Raw genomic sequence first — 19839 nt, 5'->3', positions numbered from 1 at the left:
GCACAAGATCTGCCTGCAACCCTCTTATGGTTAAACTGCCAAAATCTAGGCTCTCTGCTCACCTTCACTCTTTCATTCCCCTTTTCTCCCACCTCTGGAACAAACTCCCCTGCTCCCTTCAATCCCACTCCTCCCTTCATGTCTTTAAAACAGCTGTTCACCACAATCTCTTATCTTCCCCCATCCAAAACCTTGATTTTTTCTATCCCCGGTAATTCACCCCAAAGTCCTTGCAGTGTTCATATGTTTTATACCTCTCCCACCTCCCCCCAAGTCCTCCCGATGTCCCTGCTCTCAAATGTTGTGTTTGTGTCCTTCCCCCTCTCTCCCCATCTTGTCTGCCGCTCCCCTTGTGTTTTGTGTGTCGGTTTGACTTTTTGTGTGATTATTGTTAGCTCTTTCACAAGCCTCGATCTTGTATACAAAAAAAAGAAAAAAGAAAAAAAAAGCACGTTATATAAGCGCAAGCGTGAGGACTGCTTTGCGGACTGCGCGGGGAGAGCTCGAATATCACGGACTGCGCAGGGGACCGTCGTTATTAACAGAATTGTGTGGAGACGTCTGATTGTAACGTTATCCAGAGGACAGCGCGGAGGCGCGCTTGTTTCAACGAACTGCGCAGGGAACCATCGTTTGATACGGACCTTGATTGATCGGGAGAGAGAGAGCGTTTGGCACGCTATATGTATGTGGCATTCCAGCCCCTCGCATATGTAAGGTCCGGTCACGCGCCAACGATACGCGAAGCTGCCTGCCGTTCTTCGCCCGCGGACCCGGGGTCGGGACCAGACGAGGAGCCTGGAACCATCTGCCTGGACCTTCCTCCCCTACCACTACCATTCCATGTGAGTCTGTCTGTTTGTCCTGGGGTCGTGATAAGTTAAGACTGTTTAGGTAAGCCTGCCCTGTGTCCTTTTGTTTCTCCTTTCTTGTACATGCTTTCGTTTCCTCTTCTTTGGGTCTTGTAAATAATTAATAAACCCACTCTTTGTTCTTCCCTTACCCTGGTTTCCTCTTATTCGATTGCCTCCGTCCTTTCTCTCAATAAGTACCTGTGGCACGATTTGGAAACCGCTCAGGATCGGGTTTAGTCATTTGTTAACGGCTCGGATCGCGGATTGCTAACCGCTCGGCAATATTCCATCTTATCCGTGGTTCGAGCGAGCGTTATTTCCCTGCTCGCGTTCGGGGTTAGTAAGTAGGTATTTGGGACTTCATTGACCAATCACCCGAGCTGATTCCGACCGGGAGGAGCGTCATAATTTCCAGGATTGGGGGACGGCCAGCTTAAAAGTCAAGGGGATTAACCCCCCCCCGCCCCCTTGATAAGGGGAGCGCCGACCCCCGAATCCGCAACAATATATTATAACAATAGTCGACAGAAATCACAAAAAAGTCCAGTATTCCCCTTTTATCAAGTCCAGTATATGTTTGTCTAATCGACCTTTCATCATTCCTATTCCAGACAATAAACAGCAGCATCAATGACAAGAATGCTAAAAAAAATCACCCAACGTAGTGTCCATAGAATCGGACATTCTAGTCATATTAGTTCGGGAGTAAGAAGCAGTATCTACTGCAGCTTGAAGCCAAGACAAACTTCCATTGCTGGGAATGTTCATGAGTGCAATACACAACGGAATCTGAACACAACAGCGTTGCAGCAAGGGTGGACTTATGCCATGGGGTTGTTGCTTGACATGAGCCACCTGTCGAGCATGCTAAGGATTTGTGCCACAGCAGGTCTATCTGCGCCATTCACCACCATCATGGAAGTCAGCAGGTCCTGCAAGTAACGTGAATACCTGGAGGGAGGGAAAATGCTTGGGAAGGTTAGTTAACATTTTTAACATGATCTAAGGCTCAGGGTGGAGCTGACGTGCACGCGCACACACACACACACACACACACACACGAACATATGTGACAACACAAAACTGTTAGACGAGACAAACAACACAGCCACTGAGCTCGGGGGAAGTGCCATCACTTCTGGATACCGGCAACATCACAACAATGACACCACTTTTCTCACCGCACTTAACCGGGCATTTCCCGAGGAGGAATTTCCTCCTCCCCATGGATGCCAACCTAATCTTGGGATAATCAAAAGGGAAACCTTGTTTGGAAAAGACAGTTTCCCTTTTGATCATCCCAAGATTATCTTGGTGCACTTCCAGTTCAACCGATGAAGTTTGAAAAGTGGAAGTATGATATAGCAGGGTTGGAAAGGATGGCGGGTTGACTTGCAGGAGACATAAAACAACTAACCTGCAACTGTTGGGGATGACAATAGGGTTTTGCACAGCAAGTGCCACGCTGTCCCCCTTCTGAAAAATTGCATCAAACGGGCCTTCCAGGAACATCATGGCATATAGAACACAGCCCAGCGACTATGGTTCAAATGGGTGAGTTGAAGGGAAAAAGACAATCCATAATCCAAACAGTGAAGTAGATGCAACAAAAAAGATGAGTTATCATTTAGACATTTTGAATCCCAATACTGATGACATATTTTGGACTTGAAGGAAGGTGTGTGAGCGTGTGTGTGTGTGTGTGTGTGTGCGCCTAAGTGCGTGTGTGTAAGTGTATGTGTGAGCGTTGAGACAGCTCTTCCATGAGCCTTAGAAACTAGAAATAAAGGGCTGATAGGATGGCACACACAGCTGATAGGATGGTACACAAACTCGCCTCTCAGGTGTGTAATCTGAATGTGCATCCCTGTTTCAAACATCATCCCGGTGTTTCACAGGTAGAATGATTCATCCATGTGTGTGCCATCACTCAGATGGACGTTAAACAGGCGTCCTGTCTGCCAGCATTAGTTGGTGGACGTTAAAGATCCCACGGTGTCCTTCGTGAAGAGTAGGCGAGCTATCGCCAGTACCCTGACCAAATTCCAAATTCCGGCCCGAACCAGCGGAGGGCATTGTATCAGTGGCACATCTGTGCCCTCAGCCAATGATGCTACTCAGCAGCCTTGTGCTGCATACAAAGCGAAGTGAACTAGAAAGAAAAGGAGGAACAATGTGTTAATAAACTGTTAAATTAGTCAGCAGAGTGGGTGTTTTGTTATTTTAAACTCATGCATGAGCCTCAGTCGAGAAAACACAAAAATAATTTGGGGAAAAATAAGACGAAAAGAGCAAGTTTGTTGGGATAAGAAGAGGGGGTAAGCAGTAGGTGGGCAATAAAGGGGAGAGAAGGAAAAAAAATAAAAAATGAGAAAGGTTCAAAAGTTGAGGTCTTACCCAGATGTCTGCCTTCTCATCTATGATGCAGTGATTCTCAACGGAAAACAACTCTGGTGCTCGATAAGATATGGTACATCGTTCAGCTGCCCAGTCCTGGCATGAGAAAGGGAGAGATCGATGAGATGGGATGGTTACAGCAGGGAATGGATTTGAAGTGGGGTGAATCGGGGGGGGGGGGGGGGGGGATAGATATGGGGTAAAAAGTGGGGATGGAGATGCTGAAGAATACACACCATTAGTATATCCAAAACAGAACATACCAATGAATTATTCGAGGTCACATAACCGCATCACACACAGACTTATCGTAAACCTCATAATGAACGTACTTGTATGGCCATGGCTTCTCGTGACCCGTTGACCTCAATCTTAGCTTTTCCCATTGATCCTAGGTCCATAATGACCGGCTTGTCATCATTAGTGAGGAGCACATTGGTTGGCTTCATGTCTCTGGTTGGGCCAGGAATGGAAAAACAAACAGGAATGAATGACATCATTACAGTAGCTGCTCAAAAGGTCATGTGCTTGCCTGTCAACCAGTTGATTCTGGTATTATTAGTGGGTACAGTCTGCTTTTTTATGCAGATGCCGAGGTTCATGGAAGACCTAAACAATATAGGGTGGGAGGCCAATGCAAAGACAACGCAGCAGAAAGGAGCATGTAGACAAGAGGCACAGATAAACAGGCGAAAGGCAGGCAAGAGAAGAAGGGTTGCAGACACATACACACACACACACACACACACACACACACACACACACACACACACACACACACACACACACACACACACACACACACACACACACACACACATACACACACACACACACCACTCAATATTAACAAGAAAGAGCAATCGGAAATTGCATATTCTCGCCAGGACGTGTTTGTGCGGTGTATTTTGTGGGGTATTTATCAGCTGCTGTATTTGTGTGGTTTATTGACAATGTAGATTTATGATCAATCCAATATGGCTGCCAAACCATGTGAACAATGACGTCATCAATTTAATTCTCCCATATAATTTTTGTGTAGATCATGTTCAAGAGATTTCGAACTCATCGGAGCAAATGTTTTACTTGTCTAATTATGACAACATAATGAAGGCACTGACGACATCATCATGAATATATGTTGTTCCCCATGGGAAGTACTTGCTAATGAGCCATATTTCCACATTTTTCAATTGAGCGGTTTCGGAGATATAGAGGTGCTTAGTTGTTCGTTTTTTCCAAGATGGCGCCCATACTACGTGACATATGACGTCATACTTATAAAAACATTCTACAGGAGGCGTGAAAATTTATATGGTGAATTTTTTTGGTAATCGGACCAACAGTTGCAGAGAAAAGCATACTCATTCTGTGCGGACAAACAGACAGACAAACAAACGGACACAAATTCAATACTCTCTTCTCTGGCGAGGGTAATAATATAATACCCAAAAAGGAACTTCGACGCAGGAGGATGCCATGAGGACTATCAAAACCTGCGCTATTGTTATACCAACTTATGGTTGTTTGTCTGTGCTCTAGCCTTTTTAAATGCTGAGCATCAAGCAAGGAAGCAGCACGGACCATTTTTAAGGTCTTTGGCATGGCTCGGTCGGGGTTATAATCACCGACCTCCTAGACTCAGAAGGATACTCCAACCATTACATCACCGAGGCTGGTTAAATGAGGCAGAAGACAGGCAAGTGAGGGCAAAGCAAATGGGACAGCCGAAAATAGGGTAAATAGTAAATACAGACAGTCACTGTTGGACAGACATCTTTGGATAACACTTGAAGAAATGACATCCAAAGATACAGAAATAAATAAATAAAGCTGTGAGACCTTATATAGACAGGTGTGTGCCTTTCCAAATCATGTGCAATCAATTGAATTTACCACAGGTGGACTCCAATCAAGGTGTAGAAACATCTGAAAGATGATCAAGAGAAATGGGAGGCACCTGAGCTAAATTTCAAGTGTCATAGCAAAGGGTATGAATACTTATGTAAATGTGATATTTCAGTTTTTTCTTTTTAATAAATTTGCAAAATTTTCTAACATCCTGTTTTCTCTTTGCCATTATGGGGTATTGAGTGTAGATTGATGAGGGAAAAAATGAATTTAAACGATTTCAGCATAAGGCTGCAACATAACAAAATGTGAAAAAAGTGAAGGGATCTGAATACTTTCTGAATGCACCGTATATGTTCAGCGAAAATAATACAAGGATGTTAAATGTAAGAAGGGGGTTTTAAGAGATCATCGGTAATGGGTTTGGATATGACACAAGTAATTATCCAAAAAGTTTCAAATATTTTTGTATTAACTTTATAGTCCCTAACCAAATCCACATAAAAGCAATGACATAAAAAAGACAAGTTGTGCACATTTAGGACAAGTTGTGCACAAGTTGTGCAGTTGTGCACTTCATAGATATCAAATAAAATGACCATGCTCTTGACAGGGCATTGGTGCTGCCACAGTAGTTGCTTGGCTTGGTGGTTTGCCATTGCCTTCGCAGCAGTTGGTCAGGGCAGGAATTTATCATTTGTTCAGGGTGGTGGCGAGAGCTTTCCTTCTCTTCGCGAAAGACATCGTGGGATATTAAACGTTCACCAGTGACCAGTGTTGGCAGACGGGTCGTCCGGATTAACGTATTTATACTCGTATATGGGACGGTGCACGCATTTATGCCTCGTCCTGCATGTGAAACACCAGGGAGACAGTTTGTAGCTTGGTCGAGATTCTAACCCAGACTAGACAACCCATACAGGTGTGTGTACACCTCGAGGTCGTCCTGCCGGCCCTTTCTAAATGAGTGGGGACGGTGTGGTGGAACAGGTATGTTACATGTTCATAATTATCTAAACACAAACATATGATTAACCTTGCCTCCATTTTGAAACATTAGTCGGCTAAGACAATATGAAGGGAGGCGTTTGCAAAAACTGGCGTCAAAGTGAAACATAATTGGTACAAGTACTTTGATTGTTGTGAACATCCCACTACATTTGCCCCAAGTTCAAGCCTTAATGGGCTCAAGCAGTCCTTTTCAAATGCTCATTTAAATGCCAAATCAAAGATGTAATATCTATTAAGCCAATGTTGAAGTTTCGCAGTATAATTTTCAGTCCATAAATTTAAAAAAAATTCCACTCAGTGCAAATGGCCCTGAAAATAGACCGTCCTCTAATCGTGATCACAAAGACAAACATCGACAATTTCCAGCTTGTGACCTTACCAGTGGAACGTCGTTCTCGGATGCAATTTTATTTCTATCAATTCCTGTGCTGGCCATTTCTATTTCCTAACTGGCGGATACACCTTTCAAGAATGGCATTTGATAGAACGGAAGGGCCATGGATCAACAGTAACAATCCCTTTGAAAAACAGAATAAATGGAGACAACAGCAGCAAGAAAAAGCAATCAGAGATTGCAAACCCTCGTCAGGATGTATTTTCCAACAACAGGATGTTGGTTTTAAGGCTTTTGTGATAAAACAAATATGGCGGCCGAACCACGTGACCGATGACGTCATCATTTTTTTCCCCTTCACCAATTTATCCCGAGATTATGCTCAAGAAATTTCATCTTGATTGGATGAAGTTTTGTACTTGTCGAATTATGACGTCATAATGGAGGCACGCATGACATCATCATTCACATATGTTATACCCTATGGGGAGTTCTTTAGAATGAGCCATGTCTTAATTTTTTCTATTCAGCGCTTTCGGAGATATAGAGGTGCAAAGTTTTTCGTTTTTTCCAAGATGGCGGCCGAACCACGTGACCTATGACGTCATAATTATTATTAAAAAATTATACAGGTGGAGTTGCACCTATGGTGAAAATTTCCTGTCAATCGGACCAACGGTTACAGAGAAAATCATATTTATTCAGTGCGGACAAACAAACAAACAGACAGACAAACAGACAAACAAACAGACAAACAAACAGACAGACAAACAAACGGGGAATAAGATATGTTAATGATGATGTCATCTGTGCCTTCGTTATGACGTCATAATTCGACAAGTACACTTATCTGATCATTGTGAATTTTTTTTTCTCAGCAACTGTTGGTCTGATGGGCATGAAATTTTCACCATAGGAGCGCCTCTCCTGTAGAATATTTTAATGATAATCATGATGTCATAGGTCATGTGGTACAGGCGCCATCTTGGAAAAACCAAAAAATGGTGTATCTCTATATCTCCAAAGCCGCTGCATGGAAACATGTCTCATTGTAAAGAACTCCATATGGGGAATAGGTGTTGTTAATGATGACGTCATTGGTGCCATAATTATGAAGTTGAAGGAACTGCGCTCCAACGCGAGTCGAAAGAATTGACGCGACCAAAGACGGAATTCGTCCGAGTTGCTTTATTGAAACAAAACAGCTCAGGTATTCTCACAAGCCCGTTTTTCGGGCAACAATATATATACACATTTATGTCGGGAAGTTTGCCCGGCAAAAGCTATACCGGGCATGCCCGGGTATCAAGGGCGAGCCTTGGAAAGGCGAGTCTGGACCTGCCCGGGCGTGTTTGGCTGCGGCCTGGCAAGTCGAGGCTGGGCATGCCCGGGCGCTCTGGGCGAGCACTGGAAAGACGATAGCGGGCATGCCCGGACGCTCTGGGCGAGCCCTGGAAAGGCGATAGCGGGCATGCCCGGACGCTCTGGGCGTGCCCTGGAAAGGCGATAGCGGGCATGCCCGGACGCTCTGGGCGAGCCCTGGAAAGGCGATAGCGGACATGCCCGGACGCTCTGGGTGAGCCCTGGAAAGGCGAGAGCGGGCATGCCCGGGAAAGACGAGACCGGGCGTGCCCGGGAGGTTCGGGCGTGCCCGGGAACAGTGAGTCCGGGCATGCCCGGGAGAGGCGTGTCTGGCCGTGTTCTGGCCGGTGCAAGGCGATTATGTACATCCAGCGGTAACCGCTACACACGCCCCTCCAGAATCGACCTGCACCGGCAGGGTCAATTTAAGGGGGGTCCGGATGACCTGGCCGAAGCGACCCCTGGAGGGTCGTGGGGAGGGGTCTGACGTGGTGGTGGGTGGTCGAGCGGGGGGAACTGTGGACGGGGGGCGGCCTCGCCGCGGAGGAAGGGCCAACCGTGGTGGTCGGTCGACGTCCATGTGCGCCGGTTTGAGGCGGTCCACAGAAATCCGGTCCGGCCGGCCGCCGAAGTCGACGATGAAAGACTTGTCGCCCCGTCGCAGGACCCGGAAGGGCCCGTCGTACGGCGGCCGGAGTGGCCCCCGGTGCGCGTCATGACGCACAAAGATGTACTCCGCTGTGCGAAGCGCCGGGGGGACGTAGGACTGGGGGCCACCGTGGCGGGACGTCGGCACGGGGGCAAATCGTCGGGCGGCCTCCTGGAGGTCCGAGCGCTGGCGAGCGGCGGACCAGGGACTGGTAGCGTCAGGCACGAATTCGCCCGGGACGCGGAGTGGCTGGCCGTAGACGAGCTCGGCGGCGGACGCCTGGAGGTCTTCCTTGGGGGCCGTGCGAAGGCCCAAAAGGACCCACGGCAGCCGGTCGGCCCAACCGTCGTCCTGAAGGCCGGCCATGAGTGCGGCCTTCATGGAGCGGTGAAACCGCTCGCACAACCCATTGGCTTGGGGGTGGTAGGCCGTGGTGCGGTGCAGCGTGACCCCCAACGAACGGGCGACCGCGCCCCAAAGCTCAGACGTGAACTGTGGGCCGCAGTCGGATGAGATGTCCGCTGGTGCGCCGAAGCGCGCGACCCAGGTGGCGATGAACGCCTGCGCCACGTCGGCGGTGGTGGTGGAGGTGAGGGGCACGGCCTCCGGCCACCTGGTGGTCCTGTCCACCATGGTGAGCAGGTGGGTGAACCCCCGCGAGGGGGGCAGGGGACCCACCAGGTCCACGTGGACGTGGTCGAAACGCCGTTCAGGCACGGCGAAAGGTGCCAGCGGGGCCTGGGTGTGGCGGTGGACCTTGGCTCGCTGGCAGGCCGTGCAGGCGTTGGCCCAGTCGCGGATGTTTCGTCGAAGGCCGTGCCAGACGAAACGCGCCGACACCAGCTTCTGAGAAGCTTTCCGGCCCGGGTGAGAAAGGCCGTGGATGGAGGCGAAGATGCGGCGCTGCCAGGAAACGGGCACGATGGGGCGAGGCTGGCCCTGGGAGACGTCGCAGAGCAGGACGGTGCCCGCGAAGGGGATGTCGGCCAGGCGGAGGCCCGTGTCCGCCACGTGGAGTGCCTGCACCGAGGCGTCGGTGGTCTGGTCGGCCGCCATGAGCGTGAAGTCCACGCCGAGGTGGACCGCGTTCGCGCTGGCCCGCGAAAGGCAGTCGGCCACGGCGTTGTCTTTGCCGGCGACGTGCTGGATGTCCGTGGTGAACTCCGACACGGCGGAGAGGTGGCGCTGCTGGCAGGCCGACCACGGCTCCGTGACCTTAGCCATTGCGTAGACCAACGGCTTGTGGTCGACGAAAGCCGTGAACGGGCGGCCCTCCAGGAGGTGTCGGAAATGGCGAACGGCCAGGAATAGCCCGAGCAGCTCGCGGTCGAACGTGCTGTAGTTTAACTCGTTCGGCCGGAGTTGCCGGCTGAAAAAAGCGAGTGGCTGCCAAACCCCGTCCACCCATTGCTCATGGACGGCGCCCACCGCGTAGTTGGAGGCGTCCGTAGTGAGGGCGATGGGCGCGTTGAGCACCGGGTGAGCCAGCAGCGTTGCGTCGGCGAGGGCCCGTTTGGCACTGGCGAAGGCCGCGTCCATGGCCACGGACCAAACAATGTCATGCTTGGCCGGCTTGCCCCGGAGGGCCTCGTAAAGGGGCCGCATGAGCTGAGCAGCGCGGGGCACGAATCGGTGATAAAAATTCACCATGCCGAGGAACTCTTGGAGGGCCTTGATGGAACGGGGACGCGGGAACGTGGTGATGGCCTCGACCTTGGTCGGCAGCGGCACGGCCCCGGTCTTGGTGATGCGGTGGCCCAAAAAGTCAACGGTCGTCGCGCCGAAGTGGCATTTGACCGGGTTGACAATTAAGCCGTGCTCGCTGAGGCGACCGAACAGTGTTCGGAGGTGGAGGAGGTGCTCGGCGCGGGACGTGCTGGCGACGAGGATGTCGTCCAGATAGACGAAAAGAAACGGCAGGTCGCGCAGCACGCCATCCATCAAGCGCTGGAACGCCTGGGCCGCGTTCTTGAGGCCAAACGGCATCCGCAAAAATTCGAACAGGCCGAACGGCGTGATGACGGCCGTCTTCGGGACGTCGGCCGCCCGGACAGGTACCTGGTGGTAGCCCCGTATCAGGTCAATTTTTGAAAAGATGACCCGTCCCGCCAAACGGGCGGAAAAGTCCTGAATATGCGGGATCGGGTACCTGTCGGGGGTGGTAGCGTCATTGAGACGGCGGTAGTCGCCACACGGGCGCCATCCACCCCCCGGCTTTGGCACGATGTGCAGTGGCGAGGCCCACGCGCTATCGGAGCGCCGCACGATGCCGAGGTGCTTCAACGCGTCGAATTCGGCCTTTGCCACGGCGAGCTTGGCTGGGTCGAGGCGGCGGGCCCTGGCGTAGACCGGCGGGCCCGTAGTGGGTATGTGGTGCTCGATCCCGTGCCGCACCGCGACGGCCGAAAACGTCGGCCGCGTGAGGGCCGGGAATTCCACGAGCAGGCGAGCGAACTCGTTCGTTGCCGGGAGGGCGCACGCCAGTTCGGTCGGCGCGGAGTTGTTCATTGTGCACGCCAGGGAGCTGAAGGTCTCGGCGTGGACAAGGCGACGTCGTTTGACGTCGACCAGCAGCCCGTGCGCGCAGAGGAAGTCGGCGCCCAGCAAAGCCACGGGGACGCTGGCGGTAACAAAAGTCCATTGAAAGCGCTGGCTGCCGAAGCAGAGGGTGACGACGCGTGGGCCGAAATTGCGTATGGCCGAGCCATTAGCAGCGACCAAAGAGGGGCCGCAAACTGCGTCCAGCCTGTCCTGCTCGGAGGCAGGTATGACGCTCAGTTGGGCGCCGGTGTCGCACAGGAAACGCCGTCCAGACGCTTTGTCCCGAATAAACAGCAAGTTGCCCGAGTGGCCGGCGCTCATGGCTGGGAATGAACGCCGGCCCGGCCGTTTCCCGACCTGCCGAAAGTGCACGGGGGCCGGCACGTCCGAGCCTTGTGTCCGAACCTGGCGTGGTAATAACACCACGCCCGGTCAGGTGGAGGCCCCGGCCGTCGTGTCGGAAGCGGGCGGTGCGGCGTGGCGGCCGCCAGTTGCACCGGCAGTTCGGCCTCCAACCGCGCAGGGCGCTCGGGCGTCGTGGGCGTCGCCTCGGACGGCGGTGGGCTCCAGGTAACCGCGCCGATGTGCTGGCCCGCCGAGGAGATCTTATCGGCTTCCCTGGCGAGGGCGCGGGAATCCGTGATCAACGTGCCAGCCAGGGCGAGGCGTACCGGGTTAGGCAGCTGACGGAGGAACAGCTCCCGGAACAGGAATGCCGGAGAGTGCTCGCCGAGCAACGAGAGCATATAGTCCATGCGCTCGGACGGGCGCGTGTCGCCGAGCTCGGGCAGGTCAAGCAGGCGCCGTGCGCGTGCTGCCGGTGAGAGGGCGAAAGCGCCGAGGAGGAGTGTCTTCAGCGCGTCGTATTTGTCAGCAGCCGGCGGGTGCTGGAGGAGGCTCAAGGCGCGGGCCGCGGTGGTGGAACCGAGCGCCGCCACAACATGGTGGAAGCGGGTGTCGTCCGCGGTGATGCCTCGCAGGGCGAACTGGGAGTCCGCCTGGGCGAACCAAACAGCCGCGTGAGTCTCCCAGAAGGTAGGCAGTTTAAGCGTCACTGCCGTATCCATGTCGGTAGGTCACCAATGAAGGAACTGCGCTCCAACGCGAGTCGAAAGAATTGACGTGACCAAAGACGGAATTCGTCCGAGTTGCTTTATTGAAACAAAACAGCTCAGGTATTCTGACAAGCCCGTTTTTCGGGCAACAATATATATACACATTTATGTCGGGAAGTTTGCCCGGCAAAAGCTATACCGGGCATGCCCGGGTATCAAGGGCGAGCCTTGGAAAGGCGAGTCTGGACCTGCCCGGGCGTGTTTGGCTGCGGCCTGGCAAGTCGAGGCTGGGCGTGCCCGGGCGCTCTGGGCGAGCACTGGAAAGGCGATAGCGGGCATGCCCGGACGCTCTGGGCGAGCCCTGGAAAGGCGATAGCGGGCATGCCCGGACGCTCTGGGCGTGCCCTGGAAAGGCGATAGCGGGCATGCCCGGACGCTCTGGGCGAGCCCTGGAAAGGCGATAGCGGGCATGCCCGGACGCTCTGGGCGAGCCCTGGAAAGGCGATAGCGGGCATGCCCGGACGCTCTGGGCGAGCCCTGGAAAGGCGAGAGCGGGCATGCCCGGGAAAGACGAGACCGGGCGTGCCCGGGAGGTTCGGGCGTGCCCGGGAACAGTGAGTCCGGGCATGCCCGGGAGAGGCGCGTCTGGCCGTGTTCTGGCCGGTGCAAGGCGATTATGTACATCCAGCGGTAACCGCTACAAAGTCATAATTCGACAGGGACAACGCTAAGTCTGATCAGTTTGAAATGTATAGGGCATGATCTATGCAACAATTATCTTAGAGAATATAAATTTATGATGTCTTCGCTCACGTGGTCTGGCAGCCATATTGGATCAAAGCAAAAAAATGTTCAAAAACAGAAGAGTTGGTTCAAATAAGTTGACTGCGCAGGGTAAGTATTCTATGAATACCATCTAGTTAATTAATTGTAAACTACGTTCCGAACATTGCATGCCAATATGGTGTCTCGTTTACCAATCTGTCAGTCCAACACAATGTGCACATGTGCTGAATGAAGAAAGTTTATGATTACAATTTTTAATGGATTCTAAGTGAGACTTTACATTTATGCAATCATTTATTACTTCTGCCACCGAAGGTGGATGGAGGTTATGTTTTCACCCGTCTGTATATCTGTGAACAATATGTCTCAAAGTTGTGGACGGATTCGGACGAAATTTGGCAGAGAGGTAGTGCATGATTAGATTTTGGTGAAGATCCGGATTCGGATCCGGCTAGTATAATTTTTAAAGTGATTCTTCACCATTGGGAGATAGGGCCAAAAACGATATATTGCAGGATATCTCAAAAAGGTGTCGACAGATTTGGACAAAACCTGGTGGACAGGTTGTGTATGTGACAAGGAAGAATTGCTTCAATTTTGGTGAAGATCCGAATCCGGATCCGGATCAGAGAGTTTTTAAAGTGATTTTTCACCATTGAGTGATTGGGCCAAAAACAATACATAGCAGAATATCTCAAAATATTATGGATGGATTTGGACAAAACTTGATGGACCGGTTGAGTGTGTGACAAGGACGAATCGATTAGATTTTGGTGAAGATCTGAATATGGATTCGGATATGAGAATTATTAAATTTCAAAGTGATTTTTCACCATTGAGAGATAGGGCGAAAATCGATATATAACATGTTTTTTTAAAGTTGTGGACAAGTTATGACTAAACTTGGTGGACAAGTTATGACTAAACTTGGTGGACGAGTTGGTTTGGTGACAAGAACAAGCCGATTAATTTTGGTTCAGGTCCGAATCAGATCCGGTCTATCAGTGGATAGAAAACATAGACTGTTCAGCCTGCGAAGGCATGCGCTCTACCAAGCATCATTCTAGTTGCACATGTATTTAATGGCTCCTGATATGATGTTCAATATATTACAATAATATAATCCCAGAATGTGGTATGTAAGCGTACAGGCTGGCAGTGTGGATAACGCAACATACCTGTGCGCATATCCACAGTCATGAATCGCTTTCAATCCAGAGCAAATTCCATGTAAAATCTGAGAGATGTGCTCCTCCTCCATGACACTTCCCCTGTCTCTGAGGCGTTCAAGTTCATCCCATAATGTCCCTTTCTGGAAAGACAAAGAAAGCAAGGGGCCAGACTCCCTGGCATAATGGCTACAGCGTCCTCTGTGAATTTGGGAGGTCAGCAGTCCCGATACACATCCTGGCTGAGTTGTACCAAAGACTTGAAAAATGCTACGTGCCATTTCCTTGCTTGATGCTCATCATATACAGTACAGGTATCCCCCATTTAACGAACGTTCGAATAGCAAAGGTTTGCTGGAACGAATGGTTTCATTTTGAGCTAACCCCCACTTAACAAAGGTCTTCATTTGCTATAATGAAGGATCCGTCCCCACAACACAGTGTTTGGTGATTGCACAACGACACTTCCATGGTAATACGTTTCCCCGTCAATTAACTTTTCAATGTGGGATTAACTTTTCAGAAGGCTTGGGAATAATTAACTTTTCATAATGAAAGGGTTAAAAAATAACCATCTCCTCCACCACCTCCCCCGCCACCTTCTGTATGGAAACTTGGACTCAAGATTGTTACCTTGCGCTCGCAAAGCGAAAAGCAGGGTTAGGCATTCGGTTGCATACATGTGTCCGCATTTATAAAATTCATTTTCTCGGCAACCGTTGGTCCGATTGACACGAAATGTAACCATAGGAGCGCCTCCGCCTGCAGAAAATTTGTATTCATAATTATGACGTCATAGGTCACGTGGTATCGACGCCATCTTGGAAAAATTTTGCACCTCCATATCTCCAAAACAACTCAATGGAAAAAATTGAAACAAGGCTCATTGTGAAGTAATCCCCATGGGGAACAAGATATGTTAATGATGATGTCATCGGTGCCTTCATTATGACGTCATAATTCAACAAGTACAACGCTTGATCTGATCAGTATGAAACTAGAACAATGCGACTTTGTTGCCAATATGCCTCCACAGTCCACATAGTCCCACAACAGGTAGATGCCCTCGTTCACTGTCCTAAAAATAAACAAGTTTGATTGAAATCCCTTGTGCTGTTTTCAAGCATCACATTTTCAATATCGGCTTATATATGGGACGGCTTTCAAGAAAATATGGCTGCCATACCACACCCATATGACCTTTAAAAATGTACACTCTGCATATGTATGGGTAGAGGATCACGTTTGTGATGTTTCGTGTTGATCGGATAAGGTTCGTTTTTCTATTCAAGACGGCTGCCAAACCACGTGGCCTACGACATCATCATTTTCAAACTATATGCAACAGTGGTGTTAGATATAATATAATAACCACCTTTAGAGGCCATTTTTCCCCGCAAAGCGGGGGTTGGCCTTTTTTGGGAACCGTGGTTGTTGTTTTTTGGTCCCCTTTTTGAAGCAATGTTTTACGGCCGGATGCCCTTCCTGACGCCAACCCTTTTTGCCGCCTTTAACGACAAACAGGGAATTACCAGTGAACTGGTACTCAATTAGCCGACCTCGGAAGGATGACAGGCTGAGTCAACCCCCCTGGCGTTAATTCAGCGATTGACCGGGATTCGAACCCAGGATCCTAGGATCCTAAAGCCGGCACCTTAGCCGCTAGCCCAACACCAGGGTTATATATGAAGATGATACTTGTATTTGTAAAATTTCACATCAATAGAGTAAGCGGTTTCAGAGATATAATTATTTAATATTTTCCTTCAATCCAATATGGCTGCCACACCATGTGACCAATGATGTTTTCGTGATCATCTTTTAATCGCCATGCCTAGTCAATGACACACATAAAGTTTCGAGTCAATCACTTTCGTGGTTTGGGAGATGTTTTTTTTGAAGTTTGAGGTTAAATCCAATATGGCTGCCAAATCATGTGACATATGATGTCATAAATTTAATATTTCAATACAAATGGGTCATAAATCATGTGCATGCAATTTCAGATTTTTAGGATAAGGAATTCGATTGAAACATTTTTGGCTGGTATACCACTTCACCGAAGATGTCATCATTATCATGCTTTTGTTACCCAATGGGAGTACTTGACAATGTGCCAAGTTTCAAATTTTTATATTCAGCAGTTTCCCAAAAATATTTTTTAAATTATTTGCGTTTAATCCAATATGGCTGCCATACCACGTGACATATGACGTCACAATTATCATAAAAACATTCTGCATGGGTGTCACTCCTACCCTGAAAGTTTCGTCTCAATCGGACGTATGGTTGCTGAGAAAAACGAGGTTTAGCCAGGACGGATGGACAGACAACCCGAAAACATAATGCCTCTGGCCACCTTTGGGGGCAGAGGCATAAAACAACTTCTCTGCAACTGTTAGTCCGATGGACACGAAATTTTAACCATAGGAGCGCCTCCTCCTGTAGAATATTTAAATGATAATTATGACGCCATAGGTCACATGGTACAGGCGCCATCTTGGAAAGCCAAAAAGTGTTGTACCTCCATCTCCAAAACTGCTCCATGGAAAAAAAGAAACATGACTCATTGTAAAGAACTCCACGTGGGGAATTAGTGTTGTTAACGATGAAATCATTGGTGGCTTAATTATGACGTTGTAGCGACCCATGGGTCCCCCAAGCGAGACCAGCAGCAGAATCTCCTTGCTCCAGCCGGTGACGTCACCGGCGGACAACCTCGGCGCCGGGGTGGCTGGTCACGTGACCACCAAAGCGTGCCGCGCGTGCGGTTATAATCCTTTGCACCTGTCGGTCACGTGACCACCGAAACATGCCTCGTCTGAGAGGCGTGGCTTTTGGTTTCGGTTATGCTTTCTGGTTTTGGATATATATGCAGCCCGATAAACGGGCTTTTCAGAGTTCCCGAGTTGGTTTTTACAATAAACATCTTCTCGGACGAGTTTGTGTCTTGCCCGTCACTTCGTCCGTCTCAAGCAAGAGCCCGGCTCTTCATTGGTGACCCCGAATTTACGACGCGCGATGGACACTGCAGTGTCCCTCAAACTGCCCACCTTCTGGGAAGCACATGCCGCCGTCTGGTTCGCGCAGGTGGACTCCCAGTTCGCCCTGTGTGGCATAAAGGAGGACGCCACTCGATACCATTATGTGGTCGCCGCGCTTGGCTTCGCGACCGCCGCCCGCTGCCTGAGCTTCCTCCAGAACCCGCCCGCTGACGGCAAGTACGACGCCATCAAGGCACTTCTGCTGGGCGCTTTCGCCCTCTCCCCGGCTGAGCGCGCACGACGCCTGCTCGACCTTCCTGAGCTCGGCGGTACGCGCCCGTCCGAACGCATGGATTACATGCTCGCGTTGCTCGGCGAGCACCCCTCGGATTTCCTGTTTCAGGAGCTCTTTCTTCGCCAGCTCCCGGCCCAGGTACGGGTCGCCCTGGCAGGTACGACCATCGTGAACCCCCGCGACCTCGCCAAGGAGGCCGACAAGATCGCTTCGGCAAGCCAGCTCGCCGGAGCGGCGAGCCAGCTCGTCGGGGTGGCGGCCGGGAGCCTTCCCGCCCACCCGCCCGATGCCCGCGACGCAGTTTCCTTCCCGGAGGCCGCCGGGCCGGCGCGACTGGCAGCGGCGACGCCGCGTCGCCCGGGCCCGACGCGTCGACCGGAGCCCCCGCCGGACCCGGCCTGGTGTTATTTCCACGCCAGGTTCGGGCGGCAGGCCCGATCATGTCGGCCCCCGCGCACGTTCGGCAAGTCGGGAAGCGGGCGAGCCGGCGTTCCATACCAGCAATGAACGCCGGCCGTTCCAGAAACCTGCTGTTCATCGCGGACTGAGCGTCGGGACAGGGCTTCCTCTGCGACACCGGCGCTCAGCTGAGCGTCATTCCCGCTTCGGCGGAGGACAGGCGGGCCGCCGATTGCGGCCCCCCCTTGGTCGCGGCCAACGGCTCCGCCATCCGCACATTCGGCCCACGCACCGTCGCCCTCCGTTTTGGCAGCCAGCTCTTTCACTGGGAGTTCGTGACGGCGGACGTCCCCATGGCTTTGCTCGGGGCCGATTTCCTGTGCGCCCACGGGCTGCTGGTCGACGTGAAACGCCGGCGTCTCGTCAACGCCGAAACTTTCATCTCCCTGGCATGCGCCTTGAACCGTGCCGCGCCCACCGAGTTTTTCTGCGCCCTCCCATTGGCGGACGACTTCGCACGCCTCCTTGCGGAGTTCCCGGCCCTCACACGACCGACGTTTTCGGCCATCGCGGTGCGCCACGGCATCGAGCATCACATCCCCACTACGGGCCCGCCGGTGTACGCCCGGGCTCGCCGTCTCGACCCCACCAAACTCGCCGTCGCCAAGGCCGAGTTCGCGGCGCTGGAGCGCCTCGGCATCGTGCGGCGCTCCGACAGCGCCTGGGCCTCGCCGCTGCACATCGTCCCGAAGCCGGGGGGCGGATGGTGGCCATGCGGCGACTACCGCCGCCTCAACGACGCAACTATCCCTGACAGGTACCCCGTCCCGCACATCCAAGATTTTTCCACCCGGTTGGCGGGGCGGACCATTTTTTCAAAAGTGGACCTGATTCGGGGGTACCACCAGGTGCCCGTCCGCCCGGCCGACATCCCGAAGACGGCCGTGATTACACCTTTCAGCCTCTTTGAATTCCTCCGGATGCCCTTCGGCCTCAGAAACGCGGCGCAGGCATTCCAGCGCCTGATGGATGGCGTGCTACGCGACTTGTCGTTCCTCTATACCTACCTGGACGACATTCTCGTCGCCAGCACGTCCAGAGCCGAGCACCTCCTCCACCTCCGGACGCTGTTCGGCCGCCTCAGCGAGCACGGATTGATCGTCAACCCGGCCAAATGTCACTTCGGTGCGGCGACGATCGACTTTTTGGGCCACCGCATCACCCGGACCGGCGCCGTGCCGCTGCCGGCCAAAGTCGAAGCCATCGCTGCTTTCCCGCACCCCCGCTCCGTCAAGGCGCTGCAGGCGTTCCTCGGGATGGTGAACTTTTATCACCGCTTTGTGCCCCGAGCTGCGCAACTCATGCGGCCCTTGTACGCCGCCCTCCGCGGCCAGCCGGTGAAGCGCGACGTCGTCTGGTCCACGGACATGGACGCTGCTTTCACCGGCGCGAAACGGGCCCTCGCCAACGCCACGCTGCTGGCCCACCCGGTACCCCAGGCTCCCATCGCCCTCACCACGGACGCCTCCGACTACGCCGTGGGCGCGGTCCATGAACAATGGGTAAACGGGGCCTGGCAGCCGCTCGCATTCTTCAGCCGGCAACTCCTGCCCAACAAGTTAAAGTACAGCACCTTCGACCGCGAGCTCCTCGGGCTGTACCTGGCCGTCCGCCATTTTCGCCACCTCCTGGAGGGCCGCCCGTTCATGGCTTTTGTCGACCACAAGCCGTTGGTTTTCGCCATGGCCAAGGTCACGGAGCCGTGGTCGGCCCGCCAGCAGCGCCACCTCTCCGCCGTGTCGGAGTACACCACGGACATCCGGCACGTCGCCGGGAAGGACAACGCCGTGGCCGACTGCCATTCTCGAGCCGGCGCCAACGCCGTCCACCTCGGCATCGACTTCACCCTCATGGCAGCGGACCAGGCCACCGACGGCACGGTGCAGGCGCTCTGGGTGGCGGACACGGGCCTCCGCTTGGCTGACGTCCCCTTTGCGGACACAGTCCTGCTGTGCGACATCTCCCAAGGCCGACCTCGCCCCGTTGTGCCGGTCACCTGGAGGCGTCGCATTTTTGCTTCGCTCCACGGCCTCTCTCACCCGGGCCGGAAGGCGTCCCAGCGGCTGGTGGCGGCGCGTTTAGTCTGGCATGG

The 19839-nt window shown here is 52.4% G+C and overlaps 1 protein-coding gene across 3 annotated transcripts in view; it reads right to left on the bottom strand.

Moving 5' to 3' along the window:
• Positions 1-1396: 1396 nt before the first annotated feature.
• Positions 1397-19839, bottom strand: part of STK16 (serine/threonine kinase 16) — a 102252-nt gene continuing 83809 nt past the window's right edge. For all 3 annotated transcript variants that reach the window (XM_068124171.2, XM_068124178.2, XM_078781576.1), the window contains 5 exons: positions 14019-14152; positions 3584-3704; positions 3252-3347; positions 2272-2393; positions 1397-1805 (listed from right to left, as the gene is read on the bottom strand). In XM_068124171.2, coding sequence (XP_067980272.2) covers positions 1676-1805; positions 2272-2393; positions 3252-3347; positions 3584-3704; positions 14019-14152 — 603 coding nt within the window. In that variant the 3' untranslated portion in view covers positions 1397-1675. The remainder of the gene's footprint in view (positions 1806-2271; positions 2394-3251; positions 3348-3583; positions 3705-14018; positions 14153-19839) is intronic.

The sequence above is a fragment of the Myxine glutinosa genome, chromosome 1, assembly GCF_964187855.1.
Source record: "Myxine glutinosa chromosome 1, kmMyxGlut1.1, whole genome shotgun sequence".
In the NCBI taxonomy this organism is placed as follows: Eukaryota; Metazoa; Chordata; class Myxini; order Myxiniformes; family Myxinidae; genus Myxine; species Myxine glutinosa.
The sequence above is the reverse complement of the archived record's forward strand: the minus strand, read 5'-3'. Positions and strand labels throughout refer to the sequence as shown.